Genomic DNA, 19,048 nt, shown 5'->3' on the forward strand with positions numbered 1-19,048 from the left:
CAGCCTGGCTGTCTTCATTCATAGCTCCAGACCTACTTGTGCTTGGCTGATATGTTTGCAGGCAGCAGACACCCGTGAGCACCTGAGCAGAGCCTGGTCCACATGTTTCTTCTACAGCCCAGCTGTGCTAGTGGCTGACAACCAGTGGATTGCAGTGTGCGGTCAGTGGCACTGCAAGCTCAGCAGTTTGATCAGGGAAGGGCCAGCCAGGGGATGATGCCCAGTGCTCATGTGCTGGTTGACTTTACTGTTGGCACAGTGCTGGGTGCCTTTGGCAGTCTGGATGGGTCACAGCCCTGAAGGATGTAGGTGAAACCCTTGCTGGCTCTGTGCTTGGAGTCACAACAACCTCATGCAATGCTACAGGCTTGGAGAAGTGTGGCTGGAAAGCTGCCCGGTGGAAAAGGACCTGGGGGTGCTGGTTGACAGCCAGCTGAAGCCAAGCATCTGCTCCCTGGGTTTTGAGGATTTGCTCTGTTTTCTTTTCTCTGGAAAAATTGCTCTCTGAGCTCATGGGACAACTGGTCTGGAGATCTGAGAGCTGCTGTTGTCCTTTCTGCATAGATCAGCCTCAGCTTTGGGATATAAGGCATGAAAAAGCTTCTTTTAAAAACTGTATTTTTCTGAAGTTGTGGAATCTGTTGTGCTTCCTTGGGTGTTTGTGGGATTCAGAGGAGCTCCTGGCCTAGACCTGCTTAAAGGAGTGTGTGCAGCCAGCTGCTCTGATTGCAAAATCAAGTCCAGCAGGGAAGCAGCAGCAGATGCTGCAGGGCTGAGTTTTGGAAGACTGTTGTTGCCATTAATCCTGTCCGGCTAAGGGCTTGCCAAGCTGCTCTTGAGTCTTCCCTGTGGGGGTGCAGGAGGAGGTTAAAGGCAGAGATGTGTCAAGATGCTCCTTCCTGGGGTTCCCTGTACCCTTCTTCAGGACCACCAATGTCACCACAACCCTTAACCATCCCTGTCAGTGTGTACCTGTCCTCCGGTTTGCTGTTATTTCAGCTGCATGCAAGGAACCAGCTCTTGACCTGCTCACTCCTAGCAGGCTGGCTACATTGGAGCTAGGAGAGGTACTTGGTGCCCTCAGCATCCTCCTGCCTGGGATAGACTCAAGCTCCTTGAGCCAAGGAGGCTGCAAGGAGGCAACTGCCCCTCTTACCTCCCTCCCACAGGTGCAGTGTGGGTTGAGTCTATCAGTGTCCTCATCCCCTGGCCCCTGAACAGCCCGGAAATGAGAAGTGCTGAGTGTGGTTTGTCCTGCTCTCTTCCAGGTCAGAGTGGCTTGGGGAAATCCACGTTAATCAACACCCTCTTCAAATCCAAGATCAGCCGGAAGTCTGTCCAGCCGACTTCTGAAGAGCGGATCCCCAAGACCATTGAAATCAAATCCATCACTCATGGTGAGGCTCTGCAGATCACACCTGGTGCTTTGGCTTTTGGTCCCGCTCCAGGGACTTAGAAGGGTTGGGGACCTCCACAAAACTTCCACTCTTGTCTCTCTGAAGGGGCTTTTACCATCCACAGGTGCTTGCAGGGCTGGCAGAACATCTGATTTTAATTATCCACCGGGATTTACTTAATTGTGATGGAAGGGAATGAGTGAGGTAGCCATGGAGGGTGATATTTCAGGGCAGATGTGGTGCTTCCATCCCTTTGGAGGGCTGATTTGTGCCTGCTAGAATCTGGGAAGTTGCCTTTCTCCCCTCCAGCTGATTTTGAGCTTTACCAGAGCACCCATTGATGTTTGTCTCTCAAACGCTGTCTTTCCTCCCCTCTTCAGAAATTGAAGAGAAGGGGGTTCGCATGAAACTGACGGTCATCGACACCCCAGGCTTTGGAGACCACATCAACAATGAGAACTGGTGAGCTGCTGTGGGGACCAGTGCAGAGGGAAGGCAAACCAGCCCCAGGGCATCCTGACCCAGAGCTGGTGCCGAGGGCGGTAGCCCAGTCCTGTGACACACATGCTCGGTGAAGAGCAGGGCAGAGAGTTGTTTTGGGTGACAGCACAGTGCCATGCTCCCCAGGGCTGATCCTGGGTGCTGGGAGAGGCCACAAACATCCTGCTGTTCTGGGCATGAGACAACCTTTGTTCACTGCTGGGAGCAGCTGTGTGCCAGCCTGACTGGTCCCAGGACTTTACTCGTGTGTGTTCTGAAGGCTGAATTCTGCCAGGAATCCCTGGCTGGCTGTGCAGGATGCCCATTCTGGGCTGGGGCAGGGCTGGCCTGGTTGGTGAAAGCAGGTGTACCTTCTCACTGTGAGCTGAGCTGGGTTTATGGGGTTTGATCCTGCCCTTGCTCCTGTGCTGTGTCCCTGTGCAGGGAGCCAAGAGATGCTCCCAGCCCTGCCCCGCTCAGCTGCCATGTCCAGGATGAGAAGAGGAAGGGCTTTGTAGGGACTGGCTTGTCTAAACCAGCCTGTAAATCCCCTGCTGCTGCAGTGTTTGAGGTTGCCAAGTGGTGAGCACGTGAGGTTTGTGATTACCCAGCCACCCACAGCTGCTGTGGGGATGGGAGCTGATAGGAACTGAAATGTTCCCTCTGTGTGTTTTGGGTTGTTTGTTTTATGGGGTTCTGCAAGACGCTGAGCATCCCTGGCTCAGCAGGCAATGCTTTACTCAGACCAGGTGGGAGGTTCAGGGTGGTCCAGATCCCTCACACAAACCCATCATCACGTGTTCCTCTCTCTCTGCAGCTGGCAGCCCATCATGAAGTTCATCAATGATCAGTATGAGAAGTACCTGCAGGAGGAGATCAACATTAACCGGAAGAAGCGGATCCCAGACACGCGTGTGCACTGCTGTATATACTTCATCCCAGCCACCGGCCACTCGTATGTACCCTGCTGGCCTCTCCTGCCCTTGGGCTCAGGCAACCCAGCTGCAATCATAGAATGGCTTAGATTGGGTTGGAAGGGACCTTGAAAGATCATCTAGTCCCAACTCCCCTGCACTGAGCAGTTATATCTTCAGCTAGAGCAGGTTGCTCAGAGCCCCAGACAAGCTGGAGTGGTTCCAGGGATGGGGCATCTCTCGCCTCTCTGGGTAACCTGGGCCACCCTCAGTGTAAACAATTTCTTCCTTCTTTGTCTAAGTCTCCCTCTTTTAGTTTAAAATAATCACCCCTTGTCCTGTCACAAACAGCCCTGCTCAAAAGTCTGTCCCCAGCTTTCTTACTGCTCTCTTCAAGTACTGAAAGGCCACCAAAAGGTCTCCCTGGAGCCTTCTCATCTCCAGGCTGAACAACCTCAACTCTCTTGTCCTGTCCTCACAGCAGAGGGGTTCCAGCCCTTGGATTATTGTTGTGGCCTCCTCTGGAGCCACTCCAACAGGTTTATATCCTTGCTGTGCTGATCTTTGGGATCACCCCATGTTCCCTGGGGTCCATGTCCTCCTTAGGGCTGTAGCATGTGGAAGCCTTGCAGTAGCACAGCAAGGCTGCCATACCCCAGGGAAACATGGTGTTTCCTCTTTTTATGGGCCATCCTAAGGCTCCCTGAGCTTGTTAGCTTCTTGCTTTGCTTTGGTTGCCTTGCTTGCTCGACCAAGGGTGGACACCAGTCCCTGAGCCCTCACGTTAGCTAGAAAAGGTTGCCCTTGCAAACAGAACTTCAATCTTTCCATTTTGTGCCCCTGCCTTTGTAAGGGGAGAGGCCAGGGCTTTTTTTTTCCTGCTACCAGGGGAGTGAACACCTCACCCTTTCAGGGTATTTTGTGGCTCGTTTGACTGGTCTGCAAGTGGGATGCAGTTTATTCAGCACAGAGTCCTCCTGGCTCTGGCACTTCTCAAGCGACAGCCTCAGAGGCTCAGATCTCACTCTTTTTTTCCCCTTTCCTAGGCATGCAGCCCAGGGCAAAAATCTGGGGCGCCTAAAGCATCTTGAAAAATGTGCCTTAAAGTATCACAACATAAAATGAGACCTGAATTTCCTTTTGATTGGTGTCAGTTCCTTCCCCTTCTGGCTCTGTCTGGGGGTGGATTTTTTTGGGGTCTGTTTTCAAAAGCAAACTTAAGCTGCTGGCACTGTATTAATGTCAGCATTTTTCTCTTCCCCATGTAGAGATTTATTCCGATAGAAAAGGCTTTGTTTTGCTTCTGTCAGTGGGTAGACCAAAAATGCATCTTTCAATGGAATAAAATGACTGCCTGGGCCAGTTACACTCTTCTTGTGTAACCAGCTGGTAACTGGGAGCAGAGGGGATGGTGAAACCTTTACACTTTCTTCTGAGAAGCAGACATTTCAAAGGGAGGTAACATTTTTAGGCCAGTCTGGTTTGTTGGTCCTGCTTATCTCAGCCCCAATCTGCAGACCTTGCCTGTGCAGGTCAGGGTGTTGCAGCATTCACTAGGCTCAAGCGTCTTCTCCTCACTCTGGGTGTTTAACTCTTGAAAGCACTTCCAGTGGTTAAACCCTGCAGACATCCAAGCTGCACAGAAGTTGCAGATTTTGGGTGGTGGCCTGGAGCCCCCTCCCCATGTCCCCTGCCGGAGCCTCTCCAGCCCTGTGCTCTGGTTTCCCTCAGCCGCCGGCTAGCAGCAATTGTGTGGCTGTTGAGCTGCCTTTCTTCCCCCTCTCCACTCAACATGTGTTTCCAATAGCTGAGCAAGCCCTGCAGCTGGAGGCCATTGTTGCTGATCCTCCTTCCCTGTAGCCTGATAGCCCAGCCGGGGCCAGTGCTTGCCCCCCTTGCCATGGCTCAGGGGCTGCGTTTTCCTGCCCCAGTGTCAGAGCCAGCCTCAGGCTCATGCTGGGGACAGAGATAAGATGAGGAATGATTGAGGAGGAACAGAACCTACGGGGGGTGGAGAGAAACTGGTGGGAAATTTTTCTTCTCTGTGAGCTCCAGCAAGCCCTGAGTTTCCTTTCTGCTCCCTTATGAAGCGCTGGTTACATTTCTCACCATCATGGACAGGCTTTCCCCAGCGTTGCCTGTGGTCTATGGACACGAGTAGATGGGGAGCACAACTGAAAAGGACAGTGGCTTGTAGTGCTGTGACAACCTGCACTATGGCCATCTGCACCCAGCTGCAGAGGACCCCTCCATGCCATCTGGTACCAGGCACGTGCTCCTTGTGCTGCTAGCCATCCTGGGATAGTGCTTGAGCAGGGCTTGCTTGCATTGCCTTGAGGGAGCTGCTGCCCCCACCATGTGATGCAACCAAAGCAGTGGTGACTCATGTCCATCCTCTCCTCCTCACATGGATGGGCATAGCACAGGACTCAGCATCCCTTCCCTGGCACATGAATGCTGCAGGAAGCCAGGGCTAAGCCTGCCAGGTCATGGGGCAGAACTTGTTTGTTTTATTAAATGAGAAAGGTAAAGAAACAAAAAACTCAGTTACCCAGGTGCAGATTCTGAGGCTCCTTTACCAGTCCATTCCACCCATCTGGGCAGCTCAGGGGTTAATCAGTGAAGAAGTTTCTGCTCTCTCCATTTGCTGGAGCTGGGGGCAGGCTTTGCAACCTATCTAGTTTGCACACACCCTGTCCTTCTTGTAACACTCCAGTAAAACCATGTTTGTGAGGGCTAAGTAATGTGCTGGCAGGGGCTGCTGGCTGCTGCCGCTCCAGTCCAGCTCTTTGCCACCCAATAAATATCTCACCTCTGACCCCTGTGACCAAAACAGGACTGAAAACACTGCCCTGGCCTTGGCAGCCCCTTTTCTACCCATACCAGAGATGGCTGACAGACTGGAGCCCACTGCTGCTTTTTCTACTAGCTGCCCTTCTTGGGTGCCCACCGGGCTGATTGGTCTTGGTGATGGGGCTGGGTGGCTGCTGGGTGCTCACTGGTGTTGGCTTAACATACAGCTCAAATTCTTGCTCCTAGGATCTGGGGCACAACCAAAACAAAGCAACATTGCAGCTCACCATGAATTTTGATTCTTTTAATGGCATTTCAAGGGAACCAGCAGAAAAGAACCTCTGCATAGATCATGGCTGTGGGTGATGTAGAATGTGTGCCCAGGCACAGTATTGTGTGCCCAACTGCTCTACTTTCCTCAGAATTTTCAAGAGGGGATGGGGGAGCAACTGGCACTGTCCAGGGTGGGCTGAAGCCCTTCCTGCAGCTCCTGCTCCAGCACATCCACTCCCCTTAGGGTTCTTCCACTCCTTCCCATCAAAGCCCAGTGTGTATGTGTGTAGTTGCAAGTTAATAACCATAGAATCAGAGAGTGGTTTGGGTTGGAAGGGACCTGTCAAGGTCACCTAGTCCAACCCCCCACCACTGAGCAGGGACATCTGCAGCTAGAGCAGGTTGCTCATTGACCCAGACAACCTGACTCAGAATGATTCCAGGGATGGACCATCTGACACCTCTCTGGGCAACATGGGACAGGCTTTCACCAACCTCAGTGTCAAACATTTCTTGCTTCTCTCTAGTCTAAATCTTCCTCTTTTCACTTCAAGCCATCACCCCTTGTCCTGTCACAACAGATCCTGCTCAAAAGTCTGTCCCCAGCTTTCTTAAGGTCTCTCTCTAAGTACTGAAAGGCCACCAGAAGGCCTCCCTGGATGAACAACCACAACTCTCTCATCCTGTCTTCACAGCACATCTCACCTCGGGTAATTTTTGTGTCTTCCTCTAGACCAAATTCAACAGGTCCATACCTCTCCTGTGCTGTGGGCTCCAGAGCTGGACACAGCAGTGCAGGTGGGGTCTCAGTGAACCACTAATGTTGACGACCATTTGGGGGAGGAGAGGAAAGCAGATGCTTTTTCTTCTTGAACTCTGCCCTCTCTTTTGTGGTCTGCTTGGAGCAGACTGTGCACACCTGAGCTGCACTATCTCCCTTTCTCTTCCTGTTTTGCTGATCTGCATGTCTGAGGGTTTCACTGCTGATCCTTGCCAAGTGCTGGCATTGATGCTTTGTGCAGGTGAAACAAGTTCAGATACGTGGTGGAGGCCAGCAGTGTTCTGCCTGTGGCTTGTCACAGGGTGGTAGTGATTAAGCACCAGAAGTGGTCCTTGCAGACACCAGCAGCAGTCCCTGCTGTCCTGGGCTGTGCCTCACAGAAGCAGAGGAAGAAGAATTAGGTCTGGGCTTGCCCCATCATGACCTGTCTGTGTCTAACCTGGTCTTTACAAGGCTATTAGTGTAAATCAAGCCCTTTGCACTCGTGGTTGCCTTAAGCCATTTATTCTCCTTTGGTGTCTTCACATGAATGTGATGTCTGGTGCCAGGTCTTGCTCTCAGTGAAAAGAATCACTTGCTTTGAAAAACTTCAGGTGTTTTGGGGCTGCCCAGCAGGGCTTGGTAGAGTATCCAGAAACTTGCCAAATACTCCAAAAACCTGTGGTTGGCTCTTTGGGGTAGCCCTTTGGTTTCTTTCCTGTTGTCCAGGATGGTGCAGTGAGGTCCCATGGTGGGTGACTGCCATGGACAAAGCCCTTGCAGAAGCCTGTCAGAGGAGAAATGTCAAAGGTGCCTTGGGCTCTTCTGGCTTTGGGAGCAGACTGATGTGGGACATGGTCACCGAGCCTGGATGGATGCTGGTGGCCGTGGGCTGGCTCTGGTTAGGCCTCCTGCTCTCAGGCTCAGTGCCAACATCCTCTGGATGTTGGTGAGTGCTCGGTAACAGGGCTGTTAGATGTCAGTCAAGCTGAAACTCCAGTGCCTGCCTGATTGGGAATTCATCTGCATCGGTTACAGATGCATCCTGGTCTTCCCTCCAAAAGAAAAGCTGATGAAAGAGGCAGGAACAGAGTCTCAGCAGGGAAGAGGCTTTAAGAGGGGGAAAATTGTTTGAAAAATAGCAAAGAGAGAGGAGGGGAAAGAAATCTGCTGGGAAAGGAACAGAACTGCATTACTTCCTTGGAGGTCTGGGAAATACATTATGCAGAGCTCCAAACAATGTTTGCCAGCAGCAAGTCTGCTTAGATGTGTCCATGGGGGTTTCCTTGTGAGGCTTTTTCCTTTCCTTTTTTTTTTTCCTGTTGTTGTTAATTGCCAAATTCTTTCTTTCCTGGGACCCAGGGTGATCTGTGACTCCTGAGTTTGTGTTAGGAATTCGTTTGTCTGCGTGCTAACGATGTGCTCTGGGCTATGCATGCCATTAGTGTGTGGGGAGAAGGTCCACCTGGCATGGTCCAGCTCAAACCCTGGGAGAAGACTGGGTTTGTCCAGGGAAGGTCTTGGGTGGATCACCAGTGCTGGCTGTGCTGTTGTCCATCTGTTGGCAGTGGAGGTGAGCAGGGGTGGCCTTGTGGAATGGGGAACACTGTCTGGTGACTGCCAGCTACCTTAACGGGGGTTGTAGACAGGCAGAGGTTGGTCTCTTCTCCCAGGCAACCAGTACCAGAACAAGAGGACACAGTCTCAGGCTGCACCAGGGGAGGTTTAGGCTGGAGGTTAGGAGGAAGTTTTACACAGAGAGAGTGATTGCCCATTGGAATGGGCTGTCTGAGGAGGTGGTGGAGTCACCATCACTGAAGGTGTTCAGGAGGAGACTTGATAGGGTGCTTGGTTGCATGGTTTAGTTGATTAGGTGGTGCTGGGTGATGGGTTGGACGTGATGATCTTGAAGGTCTCTTCCAACCTGGTCCTATCCTATCCTATCCTATCCTATCCTATCCTATCCTATCCTATCCTATCCTATCCTATCCTATCCTATCCTATCCTATCCTATCCTATCCTATCCTATCCTATCCTATCCTATCCTATCCTATCCTATCCTATCCTATCCAGCAGGATCAGCCCCTCCCCCATTGCACTTGTGTGACTCTGGCTGGGTTTGTAGGAGCTGTGCTGGTTCTGTGGGTCTCTGGGCCTTTTGCAGTGCCCAGGAAGACCATGGTGGGGTTTGGCTTGAGCATGTTGGCAGGAGGTACTTTCTTAGCTGTGTTCTCCCTGAACATTGTGCCCTGCTCCTTATTCTCCCATGCAGGACTCCTGCTGGGTGTTTGCTTGCACCTGGGCATTTTAAGTCACTGTCACATTTATTTTGGTTTCTTCCCTGTTGCTGTGGGCCTCTGGTTTGTGGTACAGGGCTGATCTGCTCTTGGGGATCATTCTTGGCCCCAGCTCTGCCACTGAAGCCTGCAGCTCCTCCAAAAGGCGACTTCATCTCTTTCTGTGTCCCAGTCTCATCAAAGATGAGTTGAGTAGTGGTGGCATGTGAGGATCAAGAGGAGGTACAAGTGGCAGAGATGTCCCTTTGTTTCTAGGGCTTTGACATTTACCTTCCTGCCCCTTCCCTGTGTGTTCTCAGCAAGGATTTGTTTCAAGTATCCTCCTAAATGCATGAGCATCCCAAAGGTTTTCATGTACCCTGGATTCCCCAAGGACCTCAATTGTCCTGCATGGGTGTGTGTGCCCCATCACCTCAGAGCCAATGAGGGGGACCTGCAGTAAGTGGAGATGTCTCAGGGTGGGCTTTCCTCTAGCTAACTTGAAGAAACACCTTCAGGGAGGACTGAGGAGGGAGAGAGAGTTATGGCCAGGTTCCCCCTTTGCTGTCTGCAGCTGGGCTACAGTCTGGGATGCAGAGGGAGCAGCATGGCTCTGGCGGTCATGTCCATTCTGTCAGCAGGAGTGTGGAGCAGGGAGGGATTTCCTGAGGGTTGGTTATACAATCTCTGCAGCTTTCCTCTGCTGAGACTCTTGTTGTGGAGATTTTCTGACATTTTTGCCCTCTGGAGCAAGCAGTGTCTCCCTCTGGAGCAAGCAGTGTCTCCTTTAAGCTGTGTGAGCCCCTGGAGAATTAGCAGAGCCTTTTGTAATCCCAGAGGATGGATGTGAGATGCGATCATGGCTTGTGCATGGCCACAGGCTGGTGCTCAGCACAGGAGTGGAAGCAGGAATGGTCAGCTGTGGCCATTTCTGCATTGTGCTGTCCCTGGGTGGTAGGTGACAATGGGTGACAGCAGGGGCAGAGTTGGAGGAGGTTTTGTGCCATAGTCTCTCCCCAGTTTGATTTGTACATCACGGCTGGGCTGGCCGCAGGCAGCCGGCATCTCCCTGCTCTCATCCTGGCTCTGCCAAGGACGTACCTTGCTTTGGGCAAGTTCCTGCAGTCCTCTGTGGCTGAGCATCTGTAGAGAGATGAAAGTCCTCTCCCACTTCAGGTGCTCTGTGAGGGTCTGCAGGTGATAGCAGGGCACTTGGAAAAGGAAATCTTTTAAGTGTTTGTCTGCAAAGCACCTCAGAGAGGGACACAGAGAGGCACACGTGCTGTCCTGCTTTGAGGAGCATGTCCCTGTGTGTCCTGTCAGAAAGCAATTCCTCCTCTGTGCCTAGTCTCTGAATGGCCCTCTCTGCTGGGGGGGTTGCAGCAGCTCAGCCTCAGTGCATGAATCTCCTTTTCCCTGCCATGTTTCTCAGGCTCCGGCCGCTGGACATTGAGTTCATGAAGCGCCTGAGCAAAGTGGTCAACATCGTCCCCGTGATCGCCAAAGCCGACACGTTAACGCTGGAGGAGAGAGACTACTTCAAACAAAGGGTAAGGGGGTGGTGGCTCTTATCCAGGCTCCCATCTCTTGTCCCCCATCCCCTCCTGCCCCTTTCCCCCTCCCTGGCTCCTCAAACTGGGAAGGCGAGCTCCTGGCTGGGAGCCCAGCGCATTCCTCCGGCCGCAGCTCTGAGCGATCCCACGTGGCCAGAGGAGAGGCTTTGTGCTCCAAGCAGTTCCTTGTGTTTCTCTTGGATCTTTGTCAGTGCAGGATAAGTTGTGAGCTCCCAAGTCTTGGGGCCTGTTTCTCCTGCCTCCTTTACTGTTATTATTTTCAGGCTGATTCTTGTTTTTTTGGGAGGCAGATGGTGCTGCATGTAGGGGATTGAAGAGACCCATCCTGATACACCTTTTTTATTCTGCCTGACTCCTGTGGGTTTGTTGAGCTCAGCTGGGCAAGGTTTATGGGGAGAGCAAGGCATGATACTCCCTTAGCTGGGATCTGGCAGTAGGGAGCCGAGGAGGGGCTGTCTGAATCCATTCAAGGCATGGGCCTCACTCTGTGCACACCTGGTGCTGCCAAGAGGTGGAGATGCCCTCGTTTGGGGTTCAGTGAGGGCCTACAAATGGGTTTGTGTAGCTGATGGATGTGGCTGCAGGTCTGATGGCCTCAGCATTCCCTGCAGCCCCACTCATATAGCTTCAGCTCAGTCTCAGCCTGACCCATGTCTTGGCACCAGGTTCTTGCAGAGATTCTAGGGCAAGTGCTTGGTAGGTGTGCAGCAGTTAAACACATGTCTGCTGGAGGTGGGCATTGTTTAGCATGGATAGATAAGGTGCTGCTGCTGGGCACTGCTCATGAGAGCCTCTTGGATCAGCTGGGAGCTGCTGTCATGGTGGGAGTACAATTCTTCTGCCTGTGTCTCCTTCATGTGTTTCTCTGCTTTTCTCTCCTAGATAATGGCTGATCTTCTTGCTAATGGCATCGATGTGTATCCTCAGAAGGAGTTTGATGAGGACTCTGAAGATCGGCTAGTGAATGAGAAATTCAGGGTTAGTCTGTGGCCTTGGGGCTTGGGTGTGCTGGATGGGCCCTGCAGTTCCAGGGGCTGCTGATGTCCTGGGAGATCTCTCCAGTATCTGAAGGGGGCCTACAGGAAGGCTGGGGAAGGACTTCTCAGGATCTCAGGTAGTGATAGGACTAGGGGGAATGGAATGAAGCTGGAGGTGGGGAGATTCAGGCTAGATGTGAGGAGGAAGTTCTGCACCATGAGAGTGGTGAAACCCTGGAATGGGTTGTCCAGGGAGGTGGTCAAGGCCCCGTCCCTGGGGGTGTTTAAGAGCAGGCTGGCTGAGGCTCTGGCCAGCCTGATCTGGTGTGGGGTGTCCCTGCCCATGGCAGGGGGGTTGGAACTAGATGATCCTTGTGGTCCCTTCCAACCCTGAATGATACTATGATACTATGATACTATTTTCTTTCCAAAGCTGCTGTGCCCCTCTCCAAGGGATCTGCCCAGGACCAAGGATCCTGCCAGAGCTCAGAGCAGGGACAGGAAGAGGGTGAGGAAGGTACCTGAGGAAAGGTGTCCTCTCCCATTCATGTTGCTGCTCCTTCCCCCAAACCTGTTCCTCAAAGGTACCTTCAGTCACCACTGAACAGGGAGGTCCCAGTGCCCCTTGCCCTGCCCCAGGGGCAAGGAATGGCAGGGTCTGCCCATCCCAGGCTAGGCCAGCAGCCTACTTGGCACTGGGATAGAATTTACCCATAGTCTGACAGGTATTTGGCAGGAAAAAAGTCTCCTAGAGACTCTTAAGTACTCCCTTTGGACCAGGGAGTGACTGAGACAGAGATTGACAGATGCTGGGCATGATTCTCAGGGAAGTGTCAAGGTGGCTTTGCCCTGGCTGTATGCTGGCTCCTGCCAATGAAGTGCTGGGCTAGTCAGATTATACACTGGTTTTGGGCTGGGCACGTGTGAGAGAGATGCTGCTGGCCAGGTCCTGGGCTGCCTGTGGTCCTTGGCAGGCAGCAGTGGTTAAGGGCATCAGGGATAGACCAGGTCATCCCATGAAACTCTTCTGAAAACAGTTTAATGTAGGACTCAGCTCCCTGGCTTGGTCTCCTGAGCAGTGTTTTCAGGAGGAAAATGGATCCTCGTTTGTCTCTTTCCTCAGGAAATGATCCCGTTTGCAGTGGTGGGCAGTGACCAGGAGTACCAGGTCAATGGAAGAAGAATTCTTGGAAGGAAGACCAAGTGGGGAACCATTGAAGGTACCTTGTCCTTGTTTCCCTAGCCCTTGAGCCCATCTGCAGTTAAATGCCTGATGGCTGGGTTTGAGGGCACATGAGTGCAGTGCAGACATCTGTGTCTTGCACTCAGATTGGAGCCTCTCCTTTGACTTCTGTAGGCCTCTGTCCATGCATTTGACTGATGTCCTCGTGGGAGGCCTTCCTTCTTCATCCCATCAGCATCTTCCTTTTTTACCCCACATTTTAAATGATGCCTTAAGGGCTAGAAGAAGGCTTCTGGCTCCAGTGCATCTACACATTTCTCTGTCCCTGACAGCCAGATGGCACCTCTTCAGTGCCACCCTGCTTAGCTTCCTCCTCCTCATTTCATAGGTTTCTCTCTTTTATGAGTCCTGTTTTATAGGAACCCTGTGTTGAGGGATGGCTTAACAAAGATGCCAGGAAAATCCTCCTGGTTTAAAGCTCTGCTGCCCTCTTGTGCTCCCTCTTTGGAAGCTCCGAGTTTCATGGGGCTCATTGAGCCACTCATCATCTGTGTGTGGTGTCTGCTTTCCGCATGCAGAGACAGACCCCAGGAGCCAGCTATGCTCAAGGGCAGCCTTTGCAGAGCAGTGTCATTTGTTGCTTTGCCATTTCTGTCTTGTGTTTAAGCCTATTTGGGTGGGAAAAAAATTTTAGAAGGGAGTTGGTCCTTTAAATTCAAACTGAGCCATCAGGCTAATTGTGGTGCAGCAACACCCCTTGATATTTCCCTCCTTCCTCTTACTTGCTTCTGTTCAACTGGCAGAAGCTTTTGTCAGCAAGAGGTTGTATCCTTTCACAGCCTGGGCAGCAGTCACCACAGTGTGTCAGATGCCACAAGGTGCTCAGGACAAAGCTATAGATGAAACACCTCTGTGGAGACATGCTTGGTGCTTGCTACAAAGCTCACCCTGCCCAGTTCCCTGCTTTGTTTGGGGCCCACTTACATTGTGTTGGTCCAAAGTTGAGGGTCACAATAGGAGATACTGCTGGGAGCTCCCTTGTTTGATGGGAGATGGTGGGAACAGACCACCATGAGGGTGGTGAGACACTGGAAGTGGTTACCCAGGAAGGTGGCAGAAGCCTCATCCCTGGAGGTTTTAAAGGCAGACTGGATGTAGCTCTGGGCAACCTGATCTAGCGTGAGGTGTCCCTGCCCATGGCAGGGGGGTTGGAACTAGATGATCCTTGAGGTCCCTTCCAACCCTAACAATTCTATGATTCTACTCAGACCTCACCATTCAGGTGGTGATGCTGAGCTGGGCTAGGTATCTGGGTAGACCACTGGCCCTACAGCAGCAAAAAGAACTCTTGGTCCCCCACCCTCTAGCCCCTAGGGTAAGTCCCCATCTAAGCCTTCCACATTCTAGCAAAGCCCCATAGGGTCCTCCTTCCCCTGAGTGGTTGCTGTACTCATGCTGTGGGTGCACACTGACGGTTTTCTCTCTTCTCCCACCAGTGGAGAACACAACACACTGTGAGTTTGCCTACCTGCGGGACCTCCTCATCAGGTCAGTAGGACTGTCTGTCCCCTGTCCCTCTAGCCCATGGTCACCAGGTGGCATCCAAAGAAAGAGGAGAGCCCAGCCTAGCTTAAAGCAATCACTGCTTTGCTCTGCTCATCCATCCATCCCTCTATTCATCCCTTGCTCATAGCCTGCTGCTATGCTGCAGCCCCTCAGTGGCACATGGTTTAGTAGTGGAGTTGTCACCAGTGCTGGGTTAATGGTTGGACACTTTCTGGCTTGAGTGATTCTGTGATCCTATGACTTCAGAGGCCTTTTCTCAGCTGCAGTGCTGAGTTAAGGGAGGAGAAGAACAGTGGATGGGTCAGAGCAGACTCCCAAGATTGCTGGCAGTGTGGCTTCAGCTCACCAGCAAGCAGCCAAAAAGCCTTTTGGCCTTAGTGATCTCTCATCAGCCCTGAGTCCTACCCCCTAGACTAAAGACATCAGTGTCTGGAGTCTGGGGAGTCTGGACAATTGTTGGTCCCTCTTGAAAGAGGTGTCCCTGCTGCAGGGAATGGGAGGATGGGCCCTCATGGCTTACTGGAGGGAGCATTGGACTCTTCCTAAATTTGGCTGCAAGATAAACTCTGCACACGTGGGGCTGTTGCTGCCAGATAGTTGTGGGGGGCTTCAAATCCTGATCCAGGGATTTGCAGGACCAGGATGTTCCTGGATGGAAGTTATGCAGCCAGGGCTCCCACATGCCCAAGCACAGGCTGTTGATACCAGTGAAGGCTTTTGCTCTTGGCTGCCCGTAACTGCCTTTGCCCCAAAGCTGTCCTTAAGCAGTAAGGCAGAAGGGGAGGTTTGGGCTGGAGAGAGTGTTTGACAGCAGAGCCTGGGGGTGCCAGGGTTGGGTGGCACGGGCTGTGCTGGCAGGTCAAGGTGTGATTGCCCCTCTCTGCCTCTCCTGCAGGACACACATGCAGAACATCAAGGATATCACCAGCAACATCCACTTCGAAGCCTACAGGGTCAAGAGGCTGAACGAGGGCCAGAGCTCTCTCTCCAACGGTGTGGCCGACAAGGAGCTGGTGGCTAACGAGATGTAACCGCCCCGCAGCCAGGACCTCACTCGCTCATGCTCGCTCTTTCTCCCCTCTCCCCCTTTATTTTTGTATAAACCCTCTGCCACTGTCCCCCTGCCCCTGCCCTGACCCCCTGCCCATGTTAACTGACCAAATAACCAGGCGCCGTCTCTGTCGTGCGGAGGGGGTGACCGCTCAGCCGCCCCGCTTGGTGCCGCAGCTTTTCCTCTCAGCCCCTGGGCCCAGCAGCCCCGGGCTGGGGGCTGCCTCCCTGTGGCTCTGGCCCCACAGCCAAGCTCAGTGGGGCAGATCCATGGGGTTGGAGTGAGCCTGGGAACCCTTCTGCCTCTCTGTGCAGAGGCTCTTCTCCGTCCGTTGAAGGCGAGGGTTCTCCAAGAGGATGTAGCCTTTGGAAGCAAGGAACTGGTAGGATGAAGAGAGCAGGGTGGTGCCATCCTTGTCTCCTGCTGCCTCCTCCAACCCCCCTGCAGCCAGCAGAGCCCTCTGGGACCCGCCAGCCCCCAACCCTTCTACCCTACCTACATGCAATAAATTGGGAGTGTTTAGGTGTCACCTTGCCTGTCACCAACCCCTGGCCAGGCAGAGCCACCTGCTTTGGGAGAAGTGCCTTTTCAGACTGTTACCTTGCAATAGTGTGGGAGAGGGGAGGGGAGGCTTGCCTTGTCTGTCTGCTGCCTCCAAAAGGCCTGTGACGCTTTGAAGAGACTCCTTTTCCCTCTCCCTTGGACCATAGATGTGGCCAGTGTCCTGGGAACACTTGTCTATTTATTTTTCATTCAGCTGAATGAGATTTTGTCTGCTGGAGGCTCAGAGTGTGTCTGTCCGAAGGGGGCTGGGAGTGGAATGTCTCTGCAAAGCTAGTGGTGGAAGGCAGAGGGTTGTCCTGCCTGACCCTTGTGGTTCTTGGACTTTTCCCTAGCTCACAGGAGGCTGTTTGGTATTTTTTAATTACTCTTTCTTTCTTGTTTGGCTGCCCTGTTGGCTGCCCTGTGTGTACCTGTAACACACTGCCCTGTTCTGCTAGGCTCTGTGCGAGGGCACTGTGCATGTTTGGACCGAGCCCTGCAGCCCTGGGAAGGGCTGGGCAGTGGTGGATGCTGCCCCCCATGGCCCCTCCTGCTCTGTCTCCCCTTCTCTGTGTCCCCCTCCTCCTCTTTCAATGAGTCTCCAGTGAGTAAGACCCTGCAAGAGGGTCTCTTTAAATAACATGACACAGGAGCAGGTGGTCCTGGAGCAGAGCTCTGCAGTCCTGCCTCCCTCCTCCCTGCTTGCCTTTCTGTTGCCTGCTCCAGCAGTCTCTGTATCCTCTCCAAGGGATAAAACTTTCTGCAAACTGCCCTGTTTTGGGGGGACACACACACATACTAATATGGCAGCCTGTCCCATCTAGCACTGAAAGGTACCTGCAGAGCCCACCTGATGGTCTGCATGGTGGGGCAGAGCCACCTTCTTCAGCACAGGTGACCAGGAGGAGGGTGGAGGTTGCTCACCTCTCAGGAGGGATGCCCAAGTGACGTTGCTCAGCAGGGGGTTTGAAGGGGAGTCCCCACACACGTCTCCCCCAGCAGCCAAAGGGGTACATGTTGAGTGAATCTGCTCTCCCCCTTCACTCCTGTTCCCCCTCCTGCAACAGCACAACAGAGCTGTTGGAGAAGACCAACTGTCTGCTTCTTGACTTGCTATCTTTTAGCAAAAACACCCCCATCCCCCCCCAGAAGAGAAGTGTATTACCTGAAAAACAAATATATATATATTTCAAGTGTTAAAAAAGACTATGGAAGGGGAGGGGGGAAAAACCCTCTTGTGTGAGGCACTTCTGCAAATGTCATCTTTCAACTTTGGGTTTCCTCTAGCCGGTATCTCAAGCTGGGCCAAGCCAGACACGCCGCTTCCTCCTTTGTAACCTGATTTGAGTTTAGTTTTGGTTTTGGTTTGGTTGGGCTTTTGTTCCTTAGTTTTGTTTGTTTGTTTTGGTTGGTTTGTTTGGGGTTGGGGTGGTTTTTTTTTTTTGGGGGGGGGGGGTGGGGGGAAAGAAAGAAAAAGAAAATAATACAATAAAACCCCCCCTTCATCCAGCTCTATTCAAATGGCCTTTGGGGGTTATAAGCAATTATGACAAATTTAGTCCTCTTTTTTTTTGTTGTTGGGTTGTTTTTTTTTTTGGTCCTTTTTTTTTTGTTGTTTGTTTGTATAAATAATAGTGTTTAATATGTATTTCCCAAAATAAATGTTTCAAATGCAAAGAGAAGGAGGCTTGTTTGGAAATGTCTCTTCCCGGCCACCACGGTGGGGTCGTTGCTGCAGGGGCCCTCGTGGAGCTGGCAGCTCCTGCCAGGCTCATCTTACTTCGGGGTGAAGGTTTCATTCATTCCTAACCCCCTTGATTAAGGGAGTGGAACATCTCCCTTCTGAGGAAAGGCTGAGGGAGCTGGGGCTCTTTGGACTGGAGGAGTCTGAGGGGTGACCTCATTCACGCTTAGAAAGATGTGAGGGGCGAGCGTCAGGAGGAGGGAGCAGGCTCTGCTCAGGTAGTGATAGGACTAGGGGGAATGGAATGAAGCTGGAGGTGGGGAGATTCAGGCTAGATGTGAGGAGGAGATTCTTCCCCATGAGAGTGGTGAGACCCTGGAATGGGTTGTCCAGGGAGGTGGTCGAGGCCCCGTCCCTGGGGGTGTTTAAGAGCAGGCTGGATGAGGCTCTGGGCAGCCTGATCTAGTGTGGGGTGTCCCTGCCCATGGCAGGGGGGTTGGAACTAGATGATCCTTGTGGTCCCTTCCAACCCTGAATGAAGCTATGAAACTATGCCCAGTGATAGGACAAGGGACACTGGGTGCAAGCTGGAGAACAGAATGTTCCATGTGAACATAAGGGAAAAAACTTTGAGAGGGTGATAAAGCACTGGAGCAGGCTGCCCAGACAGGTTGTGGAGCCTCCTCTGGAGACATTCAAAACCCACCTGGATGTGTTCCTGTGTGGCCTGCTCTAGGTGATCCTGCTCAGGCAGGAGGATTGGACTCGATCTTTCAAGGTCCCTTTCCACCCCTGATATTCTGTGGTTAACTCTCCCTACCTCAGTACTCATTACAAAATGCTGGAGCTGCTGGTGCTGAGCAGCCTGGGGACTGAGCCTGTGTGACCATTGTGTCCTTGCAAATCCTAAGGGAGACAGGTGGGTCCCCTCCTGCTTCCATGGTGAAGCTGTTGCTGCTGCAGTTGCTGGTGTTTTTATGTAGTGGGTTGTACCTAGTTGGAGGGCAGCAGCAGCAGCAGTTTGCCTTTCACACAACTGTGGCTTTGGCTTCTCAGGCAGGTGGTCTTTTGTGACTGCAGAGTTACCCCTGGGATGCCCCTGGGAGTTGGCTTCACTTTGAGGACTCACTTTCCTGGAGATCACATTTCTTCCCTGGTGTCACAGACAAGACACTGCCCAGTCTGTGTCTCACATCTCTGATGTATTTTTTCCCCCCAGTTGAGCTCAAAAGCTGTCTGGACATAGTCCTGAGTAACCAGCTCCAAGTGACCCTGCTTGAGCAGGAGACTGGACCAGTTGACCTCCAGAGATCCTTTCCAGCCTCAACCCCTCTGGGACTCTGTGGTTCTGGCACCATAGGAAAACAAAAGCAACAGGACAGAGGTCAGGTTGGGTTGGATTTGGTTCCTATTGGTAGGTAGAGTACAAAAGTGATTTATGGACAACTTTCTTCTGTTTTTCTACCGGCACCTGGGTTTCAGAGCAGTGAGTCAGCTCCTCTTGCACAGCATCCAGTGAGGTGTACAGGGAAGTCTGCTGATGTGTCCCCTTTTTCCCCAGGGCTAGACCCATTCCA

General features: G+C 52.4%; 1 protein-coding gene across 5 annotated transcripts in view; it reads left to right on the top strand.

Moving 5' to 3' along the window:
• Positions 1-17,248, top strand: part of SEPTIN9 (septin 9) — a 141,368-nt gene extending 124,120 nt beyond the window's left edge. For all 5 annotated transcript variants that reach the window (XM_068151420.1, XM_068151419.1, XM_068151422.1 and 2 more), the window contains 8 exons: positions 1,269-1,397; positions 1,778-1,859; positions 2,695-2,832; positions 10,326-10,443; positions 11,350-11,445; positions 12,568-12,664; positions 14,124-14,175; positions 15,089-17,248. In XM_068151420.1, coding sequence (XP_068007521.1) covers positions 1,269-1,397; positions 1,778-1,859; positions 2,695-2,832; positions 10,326-10,443; positions 11,350-11,445; positions 12,568-12,664; positions 14,124-14,175; positions 15,089-15,224 — 848 coding nt within the window. In that variant the 3' untranslated portion in view covers positions 15,225-17,248. The remainder of the gene's footprint in view (positions 1-1,268; positions 1,398-1,777; positions 1,860-2,694; positions 2,833-10,325; positions 10,444-11,349; positions 11,446-12,567; positions 12,665-14,123; positions 14,176-15,088) is intronic.
• Positions 17,249-19,048: the final 1,800 nt, after the last annotated feature.

This window comes from Melanerpes formicivorus, unplaced genomic scaffold (assembly GCF_026170545.1).
Source record: "Melanerpes formicivorus ecotype bairdi unplaced genomic scaffold, bMelFor1.0.p_v2 SCAF_21, whole genome shotgun sequence".
Classification (NCBI taxonomy): Eukaryota; Metazoa; Chordata; class Aves; order Piciformes; family Picidae; genus Melanerpes; species Melanerpes formicivorus.